This window comes from Synchiropus splendidus, chromosome 9 (genome assembly GCF_027744825.2).
Source record: "Synchiropus splendidus isolate RoL2022-P1 chromosome 9, RoL_Sspl_1.0, whole genome shotgun sequence".
NCBI classification, from domain to species: domain Eukaryota; kingdom Metazoa; phylum Chordata; class Actinopteri; order Syngnathiformes; family Callionymidae; genus Synchiropus; species Synchiropus splendidus.
The window spans coordinates 8,305,074-8,322,020 of record NC_071342.1 but is presented as its reverse complement, the minus strand read 5'-3'; the positions used below and the strand labels follow the sequence as shown (position 1 = coordinate 8,322,020).

The 16,947-nt window shown below is 42.3% G+C and overlaps 1 protein-coding gene across 5 annotated transcripts in view; it reads right to left on the bottom strand.

Moving 5' to 3' along the window:
* The window catches only part of rgs7a (regulator of G protein signaling 7a), a 65,228-nt gene that overhangs the window by 2,278 nt on the left and 46,003 nt on the right, over positions 1 to 16,947 (bottom strand). Inside the window, exons 4-16 of one of the 5 annotated variants that reach the window (XM_053874851.1) lie at positions 15,635 to 15,685; positions 9,930 to 10,036; positions 8,801 to 8,852; positions 7,855 to 7,919; positions 7,642 to 7,718; positions 7,371 to 7,452; positions 5,901 to 5,975; positions 5,693 to 5,791; positions 3,643 to 3,704; positions 3,192 to 3,302; positions 2,640 to 2,765; positions 320 to 506; positions 125 to 214 (exon numbers count right to left, since the gene is read on the bottom strand). In XM_053874851.1, coding sequence (XP_053730826.1) covers positions 125 to 214; positions 320 to 506; positions 2,640 to 2,765; positions 3,192 to 3,302; positions 3,643 to 3,704; positions 5,693 to 5,791; positions 5,901 to 5,975; positions 7,371 to 7,452; positions 7,642 to 7,718; positions 7,855 to 7,919; positions 8,801 to 8,852; positions 9,930 to 10,036; positions 15,635 to 15,685 — 1,184 coding nt within the window. The other 4 variants (XM_053874854.1, XM_053874855.1, XM_053874856.1 and 1 more) reach the window with 4 other exon arrangements.

The following is a 16,947-nucleotide window of genomic DNA, read 5'->3' as shown; positions in this document are numbered from 1 at the left end:
CAGAGGTCATGGAAAGGTCAGAGCCGAACACAACGTCTACACCTCCGTGTATGCAGCGTGATCTGTGCTCCTCTGTGTCCCAAAACAGCAGCCATTAGCGATGCCTTTTGAGCGGTGTCTGTACCTTCTTCTTGGCCTGTAATAACTCCTGGTAGGCACTGGAGCGGATGAAACGGCTGTAAGAATCGCTCTTCATCAACTTGTAGATGTGTTCCTGAGACAAACGGCAGTGAAAGCGCACAAGAGCCAAGATTAATAGGTCCACGTCACGTCTTCCTCGTGTGATCAGGTAGCGTTCGGATTAAACTCGTGCGCTCACCTGTGCGTCCTCAAAAGCGTAGCGTCCCGGATCTTTGACATTCTGGGTGGTTTTATCGTAGCTTTTGGAGTCGACGTTGATGGCACTGGGTGCTCCAGGAGCCAAGAACTCCTGCCAGATCTCTTGGACTCGAGTCGGAACCTCCCTGATGGGTCGCTTCTTCAGCTCCTGGACTGCTAACCAGAACCTGTGTAGGGCACGAGATAATACTGCGTCAACACTGAGCTGTTCAGAATTCTTCTCTGTTTGTTTCAGTGTACCATAAATTCCGGACTATAGAGTGCACTAGAATATTAGCTCCACCCACGAAATTTAAGAAGGAAAATAGAACTTGTTCATACATAAGCTGCACCGGTCTGCAGGTGCAGTGGTGCTGTCGGCACCGTAGGAAGGTCAGTGGTGCACCCAACTTAAAAATGCATGAGAATCACGTCTAAACTAGTTGAAAACGGGGTCCAGCATGGAGACTGACTCATGAAACAAACTCAGCAATGTTCTGAACTTCAATCATGGACTGCTCACATCTCTTATTTACATTAAAGCGCTCAAAATGCAGTGTTTTCGCCCGCATGTCTGAAGTTCCGACACCACAGCCGGTCTCAGCTGCTTCTTCTCGTCTGCGACCCTCCAGGAGATTGGCTCTGTTGGTGGAGCTGCAGACACACGGACGAAAACAGCGCATTTCGAGCACTTTAAGGTAAATAAAATGCCTGTGATTTCATCGGTTTGGCAGCATTTAGCTGGTGAAAATCCATATATTAGCCGCATCATTGTATAAGCCACAAGGTTCAGCCTATGGCTTATAGTCCGGACAGTATGGTCTTTTATTATAGTTCATTTTTTCAGGTGTCTTTTGTTTCTACAGTGTTGAAGATGTTGTGTATGTCATCTATGTTACTTTGCTGTCAAGACAAGAACACTGTCCCCATTGTGGAAATAATAAGGGAACTGGTGGTAAGTATTTCACCTGCTTTCAGAGGTGTCATAGATGGACCTGTCAGACTGAGGCATCACGTGGTCGCGCTCATTAGTCAGGACGGAGAAGTGAGAATTAAAAATGCTCGCAGTTTCACACGTCGTTTATCCTCGTCGAGTGTTTGTCAAAATAATTCACAATATCTCGTCGGCAGTCTCGTCGTGTGGCCTTTGGGACCTGAAGTCTATTCTCTGTCAATCTCCGCCAATTAATTCAGGGGAAAGACAATTTAGCGAGGTGGAGCTCGACGTCGAGTCAGAGGCTCTAAAAGTCTGTTCATCAGTCTTTACCTGTGCCTTACTTCAGTATGAAGCGGGACTAGTTATTTGTCATCTAGGGCAGTGGTTCTTAACCGTAGCGCCGGGGCGCGATGTTTTTTTGTTTTGTACCTTTGGGCCGGGAGATGCTCAGTTATAGCCACATATGGTGGCAGTAGTGTGTCACTGCATTGACTTGACAGCTGCAAATCTATGACAGTTAACAACTATGGAGAAGTTCTTGAAAATGATAAAGTGATGCTGCTCCCCCCTAACAGTAAAAACGGTTCATCACCTGTTGACGCAGTTTTGAAAATTTATTTTATGGCGATACTTTCATTTACACATTAATTATACCTTATAATATGGAGTTTAAATAAAATTTATTATTTTTATTTCATGATATTTAGACTTGGTTTTATTATATATTTATTTTTCTATATTCAGAATTCTATTATTATTATTTCTTTTATTATATTATTATTAAGACTTGACTTGCACCTGGTTCTGCTGCTGGATGGACTTTTCGATGACAAACATCTTTGCGGTGATCACATGGTTTCATGTCATTTCACAAGGTTCAGGTTTGTTCATGTGTAGGTAGATTAAGGTTATTGATTATGAATGAAATCAAGAATAATGAATCAGTTGTGTTGAATGGGCCCCAAACCCATTTGTTCTGGGAAAGGTGGGCCCCGGGATCAAAGAAGTTTATTTATTGTTTATTTGTGATGATGATGATGATGATGCTAATAATGTCTCATTAAATAATGTTTTATTCTTTAGACATTATTCCTAATCATTCATTTAAAATATTTTTTTAACACACTACAGTTACTTTCACAAATTGTGTTGTCTATTTCCCTATTTTATGGCAATATCAGCTGCAGGTAGGTTTGAAGTGACTCTGGGTTTCTAAGTGGAGTTTGAATGTTGCATCCTCCCACAGTCCAAAAACATTATCTAAACATTATGGCTAAATTATGAGAAATATCGATACAGCTTTGAGCTCATGCACCGAAGAAGAAAAGCAGAGTAAAAATCGACATGACCAAGGAATGACCAGTTTTTTGGCATCCCAAAGTACCTGAGATTCTCCGAGCTGAACTCAGACTCCAGGAACTTGAGGAACTGCTCTCTGCCCACAGGATCTTTCAGGACCTCATCGATTCCAAAAGCCCATCTCTTTACCCTCTGCTGACCCGGCTCCTTACTGGTGGAGAAGCGAAAGAACTCTTCAGCAAAAACTGGAGACGGACTGTTACTGAAGAACAGAAACTGGATACTGAGAAAATGACAAGCAAATATAGGGAGCCTAAGTCTCCGCCCCCACTGGTCGGTCCATGGTACCCAAGATCGGGAAAATGAATGGAAATCTATGGGGAGTTCAAAGTTATTTTCTGGTTCACTTTACCTCACACATGTTGTACCTCAATGTAAATGATAAATAATGATGTGAGTTTCAATTGCTTAGTTGAGTAAGCTAAGATTTATTTGCTCGTGAAAATACATCATCACTCGAAGTGCAAATCCAATAATATTTGACGTCACAGCAGAAGCCGACTGCTCCGGTGAAAGGCAGAAGCTAGCTGTTTAAGCCTTAGTGTGACAGAGGTGTTCACAGCAGTCATGCACTCACCTCGCTTCCAGCTCCCAGAGTGTGGTATCATCTGAGATCCATGGATTGGATGGGTCTGGAGGCGTTAGGAATGGGTCATACTCGATATACTGCTCTGTGTAGCCCAGCAAACTAGAGCAACAGGAGGAAAGGAAACCCAGCATATGACTGTCAGATGTGAAAGTGCATCAGTGGAAATGGAGATGGGGGATCTGACAAGAGCAATTGATGGAACAAGGACGGAGCCTCCGCTGAATGAACCTCTTTTCACTGAAGGGAATGACAAATAGACACTTAGTGTGCCATCGGGAATCAGGCAGCATTGACACAGACGCCCACGGAACGTGTTGAATGGCCGCTACCGCTGCTCAAGGTCATTGCTGCTTTTAATCCGGCGCCATGTTGGGCTGGTTAAGGCCTCAATAAGCAATCGATTGCTCGGCTGAATTAAGAGAGATGGAACATTACTCACCTCTCTGCCACTTTGGACATCTTCAGTCGATGCCGATCTAACTGCAGTTGCCAAAAGGTGATCTGGAAGCACAGCAGGGGGCAGTTAGGCGCACAGTTCACCGGAGAGCTCCCGAACAATATAACTAGCTGAAGTAGCAGATATACTGTTAAACGTTGCCAGTGAGGTCATATCAACAGCGCACCTCACAGGATATTGTGGTAGAGGCTGCGAGAAAGAGCCAAAACACTTAAACAATAGGACACTTGAAAGTCATTTGATTATACATGGTTTTATTTTATTGAATGGATCTCAGGAGCATATCACATCACTAATATTTTTTTAGGAAGTGCATATCTTGGTAACATAACTCTGGGTGTGATTGTGATTTATAAAGACGGTGCTTCACAACAAGGTCAACGTCTTTTATTTCTTTATTTTGAAGTACCAAAAACCTGTTAAGATTAGCAATACTGAACAAAAAGTCATCTTTTTGAAGGAAAAAGACAGGAGGAAACTCCTTTTGTAATAGGGAAAGTCTTTTCTGCTATGCACTTATCTTTGTCGCTGTCTTCAACTTGTATCTGTTGTATGTGCCGTGTCTGCTAGACATGTGACCCCAGCCCACCTCTATATTAAACAGTAGGGGTTCGTATTTTTCAGCGTTTTGCTTAACAGCCCACTGGCTCTAAAGTTCCACCTAAAAAGGCACTCAGGGAGTGCAGGCCTCCACCACCACTCATTTCCAACCATTTTATGTTTTCTTATGTCCATCTAGGATGTTTATTTGATGCTTTTTGATACATTACATAAAATAAAATCAACGGCTCAGCAGGTGGCAGTAACATTATGGGACACAGTAAACATAGAAGCGGAGAAGGAAGAGCTGGTCTTCAATAGGTTTGTGGCTTCAGATGGTACTGACTTGTATGCTCACATACAGCTGAACAAAGGTCAGGCGATTCCTTTGCTGGCGGCTTCATGCTGGTGGATAATGAACAATTATATGGCAGTTCTATTAGTTTACACCAGGGCTGTCAACAGATTAAAAATTTAAACCACACTAAACCAGAGTAAACTCATGATTAATGCAAATGAAACTCCTGCATAACAGGGTGGTTATTAAGTCTTCAAGACCAACATAGACAGAACAAACCACTTGTTGTTTCAATGAAAGCATTTCAGATCTGGATTTAGTTTAAAAAACTGTTTCTTTCAACGTAAGAATTAAACGTGTGTGTCTATATAAGTTATGAACAGTCTTCAGTTAGGTGTTGGCCTCTAAGCTCCGGTCTTGACTACAACTCCTAGATGAGGTTTCATGAAACAGTGTGCTGTTGCCACAGGAGGCAGTGTCTGCTGTAAAATGTTTGGACTTGAATACAGCAGTAATTCAATGAAACCTCACATAATTTCTAAACCAAGCAACCCAGCACCATCCAGTGGCCTCTGAAAGACAATGTTTCATCTACCCTCCAATACAGTTTCGTGATACCTCATCTTCCCATCACTAGTACACTAGTACAGGTATTTAGACTGACTTGTTGGTCCATTTTCAGTTCCAGCATAAGCAGTGGAAAACTATTGTGCTATCAATAACAGTAATCTCTGATTTCCAGTCATTTTCATCTTGTTGCCTAGCTTTTTCAAAATTGTTTAAAGAGTAATAAAATACCAAATTCCTTCAAGAAACCTGAAATATGGTTTGAAAAAACATCACTTTTGACTTGTATAAACCTCAGGCTTGAGATGCGCATTATAGAGATGGACATGTTTGAACCCTCAGTGACCCCATGAAGAAGCAGCCGAGAATAAATAAGAATAAAAATCATCAGCTATCTATAACACCACCAGGGTCATGCGCTCTCCAACTTCAGCCCAGAGAAGTTCATCTGTGGCCTACCTTTATCCAGGTAAACTCAGCTCTCACTACAAACTTCGACTGAAGATATCCAGTAGTTCCTGAAGTGCTGGTGTGTACAAAACTTCTCAGTATTCTAAACATACATTTTTATATCTGCCCGACAGCAAACTAGGATATAAATCTAAATCATGGAGACGCTGCTCTGACCTGCTCCTGCAGCTCCTCTTCTGTTGGTTGCTTGGCCTCCGGGGCGGGGGTGTGGGTCGGGCTGTGGGTACGGATATCATTTTGCAGCCCATACACCGACTATAAAAATGAAAATACAACCACAGAATCAATATCGGTGGCGGCACAGCTTCTTATTTTTTAGGGGCCCAGACAATAACATAAATCTGCTTGAATGGAAGTTGTTTACCTTTCTGGTTTTGTGGGGATTTTTCATTCGGGAGGATTTCTTTATGTCGACTTCTGTTGTATTCACACAGCCAGGCTGGAGGACAGGGAAGGAGGAAGATGTGAGACACTAGGAGGAAGTGTTTGATGTATCGAAACTAAGATGGTTCAAATTCTATTAAAACAGGTGACGGGAAATCCAAGTCTCCGATTGCACAAGTGCTCTAATCTCTGCCTCCAGGAGAGCAGGGCTAAGTAGCTTGACAGGCGTCGCTGTGAAATTTGAATTCATATTGATTATGTCGCACCAAGGACGCATAAATCAGACTCATTTCCCAATTAAGCACACAGCCGTGACTTGGTGACAAACCCAGCAGGGCGGCGCCTTTGACCTCAGGCTGGCTCCAGATGCTGATGCCTAGCAAGAGTGTGTGAAGGAGGTGGGCCGCAGCCCTGACGCTGATGTGTTGTGACAGTTATTGATGTGGCATTTCATCCACGAGACAGGGGGTTTGCAGAAGAGTTCACCTCTTCACGTTGCTCGTATGGCTTTACATATAGAAACGGCTCACGCAGAACGTAGCTCATTACATAACCAACGTGACGCAGGCCATTGGCAACGACTCGATCGCGGAGGCCAGCCAATGGCAGCTGGAGGAGGTAGTCCATAACAAAGCCATCCACGTCTGACATTGATAATCTACTGGGTTGGTGAGCTGGAATCTATCTAGCTGCAGATCAATGCTGCCGTTACATGGACCACTGTAATCGGGATAAAGGTCTGAGCTGAGTGAAAATGCTCCTGGTAAACACGTCTTTTGTTTATGCCGTAGGTTGATCGGGTCCATGTGCACAGGCGGTCCAATCGCCTCTCTGTGTCGGGGCTGACTTTTGTGTCACCGTCATTCACTGCCATTGAAGCAGCACACATCAAGAGAGAAACAAAACCACTCGCCTCACTGACTCACAACATATGGAATTGGGTAATATCCTTTGCAAGAACAGGTTGCAAAGTAACGTATGGCGGTTTGTTTACAAATGGATCGAAGATGTGTCCACTCGAGGAACGTGCCTGAGCTGTCGCCGGGTGATGACATCACATCCAGCTTTATTAAAACATTGTAATGATTTAAATTGCAAATAAAGAATTACAAAAATAAAGAATTAGAAAAACATTTTATTAGCAAGAGACGACATGCTCTACTTCCAGGTGTGATGTCATCACTCAGCGACAGGCAGTTTTCATACATACATCGGCTTTATAGTGCTGCATGTGAGTAGTTCAGTTTCGATGACATGCTCGCAGCATGAACAAGTGCAACTGAGTCAGATGGGAGATTTAATCGCCGATCAGAAAACATTCATTCAGACTGAGGAAGACGCCTCCTTGTAGCCACAGCTAATGCTAATCGACTGGATGGCGGAGGCCTATTCAGCGGCTGATCAATGAGGTGCACAAAAGAATATCTGTGAGGATGCATCAAGCATTTACCACAGGTCTGTGGACGTCCCAGAACGCTCTCTCCTGACTGTCGAGAATTTTCCTCTCGATCTTGTCCCTCTTCTTGTCCACTCTGAGGAGAGGCGGCATGAATATTTATTTGACACTCATTACATCCAATATCCAGTCAGCCATCACACGTCTAATATGCGCTCCATATGTGGCGCAGCGTTTGGCAGATTATCGGAGGCAAAGCTGAATCATGTCACCATGAGGGCGCTGCAATTGCTCAGTGCATGCATTGGTAGTTATCGACACCTACTTTGCTTGTGCTTCTGCTTGCATAAAAATGAACTCCCACTTCCTGGCGAACGCTCTCTGTAGCCTCGCTAAGCTCTCCTGCAAGTTAAACAAACACAGAAGATACATTTGCAAGCACTTTGAACTCAAAGGTTTTTGGCACAGACCCCATGTTTTTTATGAATCAAAGCACAACAACTGAGAAGCTGCAGCGGGATGACCTTTCCACACTCACCGCTTCATAGTCTGCGAGCTCCAGACGTGCTTTGTTTTGCATTGTTCTTTTGCAGAGGTAAACAGCTGAAAGAGAGAAACAGAGTGGTAATTGAGGAGGAGCAGGATCTCCCATTTGCCGCCTTAAGTGGCCCTGTGTTTACCCTTCTAATCCTCTCAACTGCACATTTATACTGGGCCGCCAATCACAAAGGTCACCGACTGCACGGTGAGCCGGCGTCTGTTGTGTGCGCTCATGTGCAGCCGACTTTAGTGTCTCCCTGACTGTGCCATCATCTGTCACTCATCCTTTTTATGAGCACACCATCCTGCTAAGGACTCGATCTATCAGTCTTAATGGCTCAGGGACACGTTTTGGGAATTCTCCCACAGTGGAGGAGGTTCTTTGGGAGTGCTGCCCCGTGAACCCAGGAGCAGATGAGGCAGCATTGCATCAAATTAGCTACGTCACTGTTGTCACCTAGGTGAACAGCTCCTTCAAAGTGAGCTGGTCAGTTCACCCTCTGGGTCGCAGGACAACCCTAACTGTCTCCATCAGGTGGCTAAACTGAAGCACTACAATAGCCTCACTTGACAGTCGAGTAAAAGAAACACAAAGTAATGCGTCCCAAATGTTGTATTCGGAAGTGACATCACAACCACAAAACACCCACATTTGATTCACACAACTTTAGGACAGAATAACGTCTTCCATTATAAATAAAGAACAACTGCGTTGGGAGATATATCCAAGATATTAAATCTGCTGAAACTCATTTAAAACAATTGTGCAACACAACACAACTGCATGAAGCTCCTAAAGCGCTTTATATTCTTCCTCCTGGCATCATTATTACTTCCAGTCTGCCGAACAGTAAATAATGAAAAGCTGGCCCTGCTGCAGTATTAAATCATTAATCAAAACATAAATGATGATACAAAGGCGGGGAGGTGATGTTCGCTCTCACCATAGTCTGTGTTTTCTGGTTCCCAGCAGTTGGATGGCCAGAAGTATGGCGTCTGAACAGAAAAGCAGGTCATTAAAAACACAGTGATGCATAGGTTGAGAGTCTGGCTGTGTGATGTGGCTCTGTGTACAGCGCATGTTGTCATGCCAGGGGAGCGTGCATCTGCCCTAATACAACATTTGGTTTTAATGGCTGCAGATAAAGCACATAAGCTCCTTTCAACAGAGCAAACACCAGCAGGAATCTTCTCTGCATTGTCGGACTGACCTCAGTGGTGAGCCGATGAAGGGAACTGTGATGCTCATGCAAGCTACAGCTGGCTCTCACTCATTTAGGAGCTTTAATCGCTCTGCAGACCAGGATCTGAACTGGACCGGAGAGTTCATGCTCCGGCAGTTTCTTATGAAACAAACTTCTGGTTTCCAGAAGACATTGTTAAATTTCTAGATTATTACGGCCCATATCTTGTGCTTGGCCTCCAAGTATTAATTTAGATAGTCACCAGTCTTGGGCTTCAGTTTTACACAACATCTTTGCTTTTGGTTTATGATAGTGCGGCTTAACATCAATAAATAATGTCTGAAACATATGGTACAACTTCAAGTTGAGCAAAAAAGAAAATGTATTACTACTACTATTATTATGATTATTATTATTACTAATCATAATAATAATAAATTGTTATCACTGTTGTTATTATTAAACAATTATTTAAATAATAATAATAAATACAATATAAATATACATTTCACTCACCAAATAGTTCCTTTGAATTCATTACAATACACTGTAATCCAAAAATGTGTTGGTCATTATTGCATTTTGAATCACAAAATTATAATGATTCAGTCCAAATAACACAGGTTCCTTTCCCAGGGAACATTTTTCTTTGCACCACATTCTACAATGTGATGTTGAAACCAAAACATCCAAGATGAAGCACAGTGCTGATGGACAGAAAATGTAACGTTTGAAAAAGTTCAAAATGGAAGCATAAAAAATGTTCACTGATGTTTCACCTGATGTTTCAACTTACGTGCAGAGATTCAACTCAAATTCAACCGTTCTGGTGTCAAATATAATAAATGATGAAACCTCGGCTTAATCGCGCTTCACCTGTGGGATTTACCTGAAACCTATAGAAAGTGCCATCATCTTTGAGAGTGAGGACATGATCTGAGATGGGAAAGAAGTATCCGTGCGCTGCCATCAGTGTTCCTAGGTGAAGAGCTTCCACTGTGGGAAAACACACACAAAAAAATAAATTCAATTAAGTCCATTAAAACTGCCAGCGCAAAAAAGGCAACCAGATCTGTTCAATAAGGCATGAGAGCGGCTCAACCCTGAGACAAAGAGAAGCTGCCACCCTATTAATTATCCAGACACCAGCCACCCACTTAAGGACAGCTTAAATTCTTAATTCTGCTCCTTCGGTCATGACCCAGCTTTCATGGCTATAAATGAGTCTAGGAGGGAAATTTGTCTAAAGTCTACTTTTTCAAGCTTGGGGCGGAGAGAAATTGCCAGCTAAGCGTTTTTGATCAATGGGATTTCACTGTCAAAAGAAATTCAAAAGGCATTTTTAGATTGAAAAAAATGACTCAAGACACAGTGTATAATCCTGAAGGAAAAGTTATTAACTTTTTAACACTAAATTTACCTGTGTTACAGTCAAACTTGTCTTGGCATCTCATTATCAGCAATGAGCTCACACTGGAAGTGTTTCCTTGCACTCCATGAAAGTTCATATCACACATGTAACAACACTGCAGCGGTTGACTTGAACCCTTGATCAACACTGAATAATTTATGCCACACAACGTACTGATTGTGAACCAGTGAACATGTCGACTCCAGAGAGCTCTGAATATTTGAACTAAGACTGGCGATACGTAAAAATATATTAGAAATAAACTAGATTAAAAAATAGGTTTTCAACATGTATTTTTTAAACTATAGAAACAGAATTAAACAAAAACAATGAAATAAAAACTAAAAAAACAACAAAACAATATATGACAAAGGAGACAGGAACTATCTTGACTCATATATAAAACTATAGCTGCACTCTTACATAACGTAAGAATGAAAGACAGTTTGTAGACCACAAATCAGCCAGAGGAAAGTTCCCAGAGCCCCATCAGAAAAACTTGCTGTTGTTGTTCCAGACGAGCGCTTTGTGCTCTGATCAATTCAGATAAATTGGCTCCTCTCCTTTCTCATTGCCGTTTCCCCACAGGAAAGACCACGGGGGGAATAAATAACCGCTGGTGTATGAGAGCAGCATGTTGACGGGGGTCGACCAGCCCTGCAGGAGCTCTCACTGCTGGGTCCACCTTCAGCTGCAGAGGCAGACGCAGCCATCAGCCAAATCACCTGTTGTGTTCAGTTCACTTCCCCACTCACGCTTCAGCACGCACGTGGCGCTGACCCGGATTTAAACCCATCAGATAATGGAAAGGCGTAATCATCGCGGCGGCCACCTCCAAACGCAGTCCAAGCCTGTTATTAATACTCACTCCACCAAGCCCCTACTTGCTAGTATAAAGCTGTTCTCAGATTAAGATGGAAGACGAAGCAAGAGAACACGATGAGTGGTGTCCTGACTTTGTTTACGTCAAAGGGCGTCTTCACTAAAGACAAATGTTGTGCGACAGCCGAACAAGGCAGTAATCTTTGTTGACAGTTGAGAATAAAACGGCTCGCTTGTCGTCAGCAGGCTCTCGCTTTATAGATCTATATATATAAATGCATGACACACTGCGAACAAGTCTGTGTACGTGAGAAAGAGAGGGAGCAGGACTGAGCTTCTTTTATGAATTAATGATGACTCATCATTTATTTAAAGGTGTTTACCTATTAACCACTTCATTAAATGCTATTCTCCAAACACTGCATACGCGCAGGCTTTTATGCCCTTTCAGTTCATGTGAAAGGGCATTTTCTGGCGGTAGAATATCAGCGCGTCAACTTGAATTTCTCCAAAATAACCTTCACACCTCGCTAGAGTTCTGGCTGCATAATAATAGAACATGAAACACAAGTCTGCTGGTTGTGTATTCAGCTCCTCGGGACTGTGGGAAGCTCTTTGTGACTTTTAGGACTTTGAGAATTCAACAGACATTTCTTGTACACGGCGAAGAAAACTTCTGAGTAATGACGTGAAAATCTCACTAGAGGGACGCTATATATATATATATATATATATATATATATATATATATATATATATATATCTTTAAATATCTTTTATCTTTATATTAGTGGTGGGTTTTAATTTAATTTAATTGAACAGTTTGCTCTCCAGACAACAGGGAACCTTTGTAAGTGCAGGAGTTCCTGGTTCACTGATCACACTGATGCACAAGACACGTGGCAGCTAGGATGATCACAACAACAACAAACATGGAGGAATCCCTGAACAAAAGCAAACAAAAGCATCTGTTTGCTTTTATTCAGGGATGTTTTTCACTACACAATGGCCAGGGTTTCCACTACTCTGAATGTAGTGTATTTGAAATTATTATTGAAATATTTTCAAGACATTAAAAGAGCTTTAGTTTAAATAAGGTGATTTAAAAACTTGAATATAGCCACCATCGTGATTTATTGTGCTGTAAACAATATATTTTATTGATAGTGTTTGAGGGACAAAATATACTATTAAACTCCTGCATTATAAAGATGTAATTTCAGGGAAAATAAAGAGCTATAAAAAAAGACTGACGATAAACATGCAATATCTTCAGTTGTTTTGCTCAGGAAGGCCACAGAAATACAGGGAAAAGGCTGCCTGAGGCTCCGAGGCCATGCTTTGCGCACCTCTGATCTACTTGGTACTAGGGAACACCTGCAGATTTAACCACATGTTCCATTACCCATCATCAACGCTGCCTGAAAACTACTGAAATCTGTGCACTTAATAAGAATCAAGAGCATGTCATTGTTTCTGAAAACATTAGCGACAAAATGAAATACATAAACAGCTGCAAGCATCACAAAAGCGAAGTGAATGATTCAGTTAGCTTCAGTTATACAGCAAAGGCAACATAAAAGAAAGCAAATTCTGGAAGGGAAAATCTAAAACCATGCTTTTTAAAAAGCATCACAGAGACTTACGTTCTCTCAGTTCCTAATGACTCAAAGCAATGTTTACATTTCTAGTGATGGAGTCAAAGAAGAAAGGCTGATGAGGATCACAGAGCCTGTGAAGAAACTAAAAGTAGGTAGAAGGGTGAAGAAAAACTTTCAAAGCAATTCACTGTGAGGCAGAGAGATGTTTTTCAGCTCTTTGTTGAATCGCTGAAAGCAACAATTTAATTGTAGTCCGGGATAAAAAAAAGAAGTGTTGAACAAGTCGAGACTTGAATCAAAACCAGGGAGGAGCCTCTCATCCTGGAGCTCACTCCTCTTCCATAATGAAAATCATCTTCAAATAAGCTGTGAGACGCAGATATGAATCTCAAACCGAGCAAATATTGCTGAGCCGAAGGCGCTGCCGTGAGGCCGGTGGGAAGGGCTCCGACTTCTTGGAGCGTATCAAAGATCCCGTTTGATCAATTTAGAATGATTTTCTTTTATTAATATCTGACCTCAGACCTTGTCAGCTACTTTTCAAAGACAACCAAGTTGAGAGAATGAAGTATTCATGAACTCTTTTTTTATAAGACATTACTATAGGAAGATTTAAAAGGTTTATTGCCTTAAAAAATTCCTTTCTATACCTCCTTTTCTTCAATTTCACTTTTATATATATATTCACAAAGAGTCATGAGCTGAAGAGTCAGTCGAAGCAAGACAGAGTACAAGAGCGTGAATGAGTCAGAGTCAGGAGCAGCTGACTTGCAGGGAGTTGTAGAGGTTATCGAAGACAATATTCCATTTCAGCAGATGAATTGTTCTGCAATGGCTCCACAGTGTGCAGTACTTGGGTCACTCAATTCACACCGTTCTCCCATAAATCATCAGGCTAATTGAAATAATCCACCAGCAATATTACTGCCAACATAATCCTGTTTGGCTCTTCCACGGACCAGGTGAGGGCATCAAGGGAATCTGGGCTCAGTGCTGATGCACCACAGGCTTGAAGTCTGGAAAAGTCTGGTGGTCCGCTGGGAAAAAAAACACCTTTAAGTCTATCATATTAAGGGCTCAGTGCCAAACACTCAGCTGACTGGAGTCCTGCCAAGAAGAGTGTGGGAGTTTTTCTCCCACTGATGCTGAACCCTTATCGAGATCAAGAGATGAGGCATTTGTGGGTCTTATCTCCTCATTTATCTTTGTGCTATAAAGGGATAGAAAGCAACCGTTAACACATGGATTGTATTTACCCACGGCCCCTTTATCAGGAGTGATGTTCGGGTCATGGTGGGAAGATCAGAATGGCTGCTCAGGTCTGTTCAAGTGAGATTCCGTAATGAAGCGCTTTGGCTTTGACTGACTTGTCACATGGATGTGTGCGATTTAAAGCAGAAAAACTGAGTCACAAAGAGGCCTTTCACTTGTGTCGAATCCTGAAGGTGAATTTGAACTGGCTTGAGAGTTCAGGTGGGGAACAAGCTAGAACTAGAGGCTGGCCGATATATCGGTTTGGCATGGACAGTCACTATCTGCCTCCATCATATTGGTCCCTGCTGACATTTGAGTACAAATGCACCCTCTTGTGTTAAGAACACAGCCTGCCGCTCATTCATGCCTTTGGCAAAGTGCAAGTGAAATATACTGCCTCTTTTTTGAAATGTCTTTTTGTAATTCACATTTCCTCAGCGACAGATTAAACGCTACTTTTCTCTCTAGACTACTGACTGCATTACATGCTAGCTTATTGCACCATTTTTTGAAGGTCAGTCAGTCAACATTTTTTGTTGCAATAAAAATATACTGTAAATTAATTTTCTTAATACAAAAGTCTTACCAGGTTTCCTAAGGCACCAGATATCAATATTGGCATCGCCCTCTAATAGAGCATATCGGTCAAGCCCTAATCGGAACCACAGAAGCTGGCTTGATCTTGCGAACAGTGACATCATCCATGTCAAATGTGGAAGTTATGTCAGCACTTGTTACATACCAGACCACATCTGGTCAAAAGTCGTCGCATGCTTGATTGTTGGACGAAAACAGGACACAAGGCTTTCACATTATCAGTGCAACAGTGCCGGCGTGTAGTCTTCTTCTGCCTGAGTAATACTTCATAGTTGACTCACACTTCAGCTACACTTCCACTCTTACAAATGCAGGCAGAATCTGGAACGGCAGGGGTTGCATTACCAGACGCCTGCAGGTGTGACAGGCACTAAAGGCGTCTAGGAAGCAAACAAAACATCACCTCCATAAAACTTCAAGTTACTCTCCCATGATTTCTTCCTGTTCAACAGACAGTGAAGGAGCATTGCATGTTGACAAAACAACCAAAAACACTGTAAACTCTGTCCTGCTAAAGGGCTCTGGAGAACCTCGATTTGTAAGGATTCTGAATCGGCTTGGGAAAGAAAGTTTGTGACATCAAAAGAAAGTGTGTGTAGAAGACAATCTCGCTATTGTCACCTGCACAAAGTCACTTGTAAATTAAGCAGCATAATTAAACAGAATTGAAAAGCGAAGCTATTTCTCACACCGTAAAGTAGAGGTCTTATTTAAAATATTGTAAATCCAAACATTCCAATGAAAGCGTGGGGGGTTACACAGAGAAAACAATGTTTGTGTCTGTCAAACTCCACGCTGTGTTGGGTTACATAACAAAGTACTTGATTCAATTAGCAGTGCAATGTGAGCCTACGTCAAGGTCAACAGGAAGCACATTAGAAATGCGATTGTGACCACAAGTTTCTTTACCTTGATCTTCAATATCCAGGTTCTTGATCATCCACTGCACGATATCCGAACCTGCAATCAAAAAAAAAAAAAAGCTCATTTATTTATTAACTCCATGGACGTGGGAATGCGCTCGCGCTCTTGACCTATACCCCCCCATCTCCCATTTCCTCCCACCCTGCGCAGTGTGGGCGGCTAATAGAGCGTCCATTCTCCAATCTTCCATCCCTACAGCCTCTCCAACTCAAACCAGCAGAGAGGAATGATGGCCTAAAAACGTGGAAACAGCAACAGGACCTGTCGGCCTCAGTCACAGCTGATGACACTATCTACTGTTTAGTTTAGTTCCTGGCTAAATATTTGACCTGGGAATGTAAAAAGTTCGTAGTCTCCGGGAGGATTTGTGCCCACGCTGGGTCCGGTCTCCATCGAAAGAGCCAAGAAAGAAAGTTCCGTTGTACGCACAGGTCAGCATGAGCAGCATCGCTCCACTATTTTGAATCCTCGGAGTCGACAGACAATGATTCACTACGCTTTCTGACAAAACCTGTTCAGTCAATTGAGCTGAGCTGCCTTCAACTTCATTAGCTGCTGACCGGTGGCTGAAGAACAGTACTGTAGTGGGCTTAGGGCCAACTTAACAGCGGCTCCTACACTGGAGAAACATTCTTGCTACAATGTAATGTAGTCTATATCAAATTGTAATCACATCGCCTCTACATAATCCCATTTCACTTGAGCTCCAAACCATAAAGGCCATCTGCAAAATGTGAGCGAGATATTCAAGAATGTTGTGGCTTCCTGCCCATTTATTATCTCAGAAATTAAGCACTTATTTAATGCTTTGTTCTACAGAGGAACAGGGTTTAGTTTCGTCCCTTACCCAGGAACCTGTATGGCTTGGCGGCCACATGCAGCCTTATAACCGCATTTATGCGGCCCTCCAGGAGTCAGAGTTACATTATAAAACTGATCACTGCCATTCAGATGTAACTTCCTTGTTGTATTAGATCTTTTCTTCTTCTCATTCAATTGTTTTGTGAGTATCCTCACTGTTTTGTGAATGTCCATTACACTGGAATTGCATGTGGATCACTTCTAAACTAGTCTTGAAAACAGGGTCCAGCATGGAGAGTGACTCATGAAACAAATTCAGAAACGTTCTGAACTTCAGTCATGAACTCTCCACATCTTTTATGTACATTAAAGCGCTCAAAATGCGCTCTTTTCGTGTTCAAAGTTCCGGCGGCTGGTCTCAGCTGATGCTTCTCGTCTTCACTCCACCAGAAAACAGCACAATTTGAGGGCTTCAAGGTAAATAAAACACCTATGAT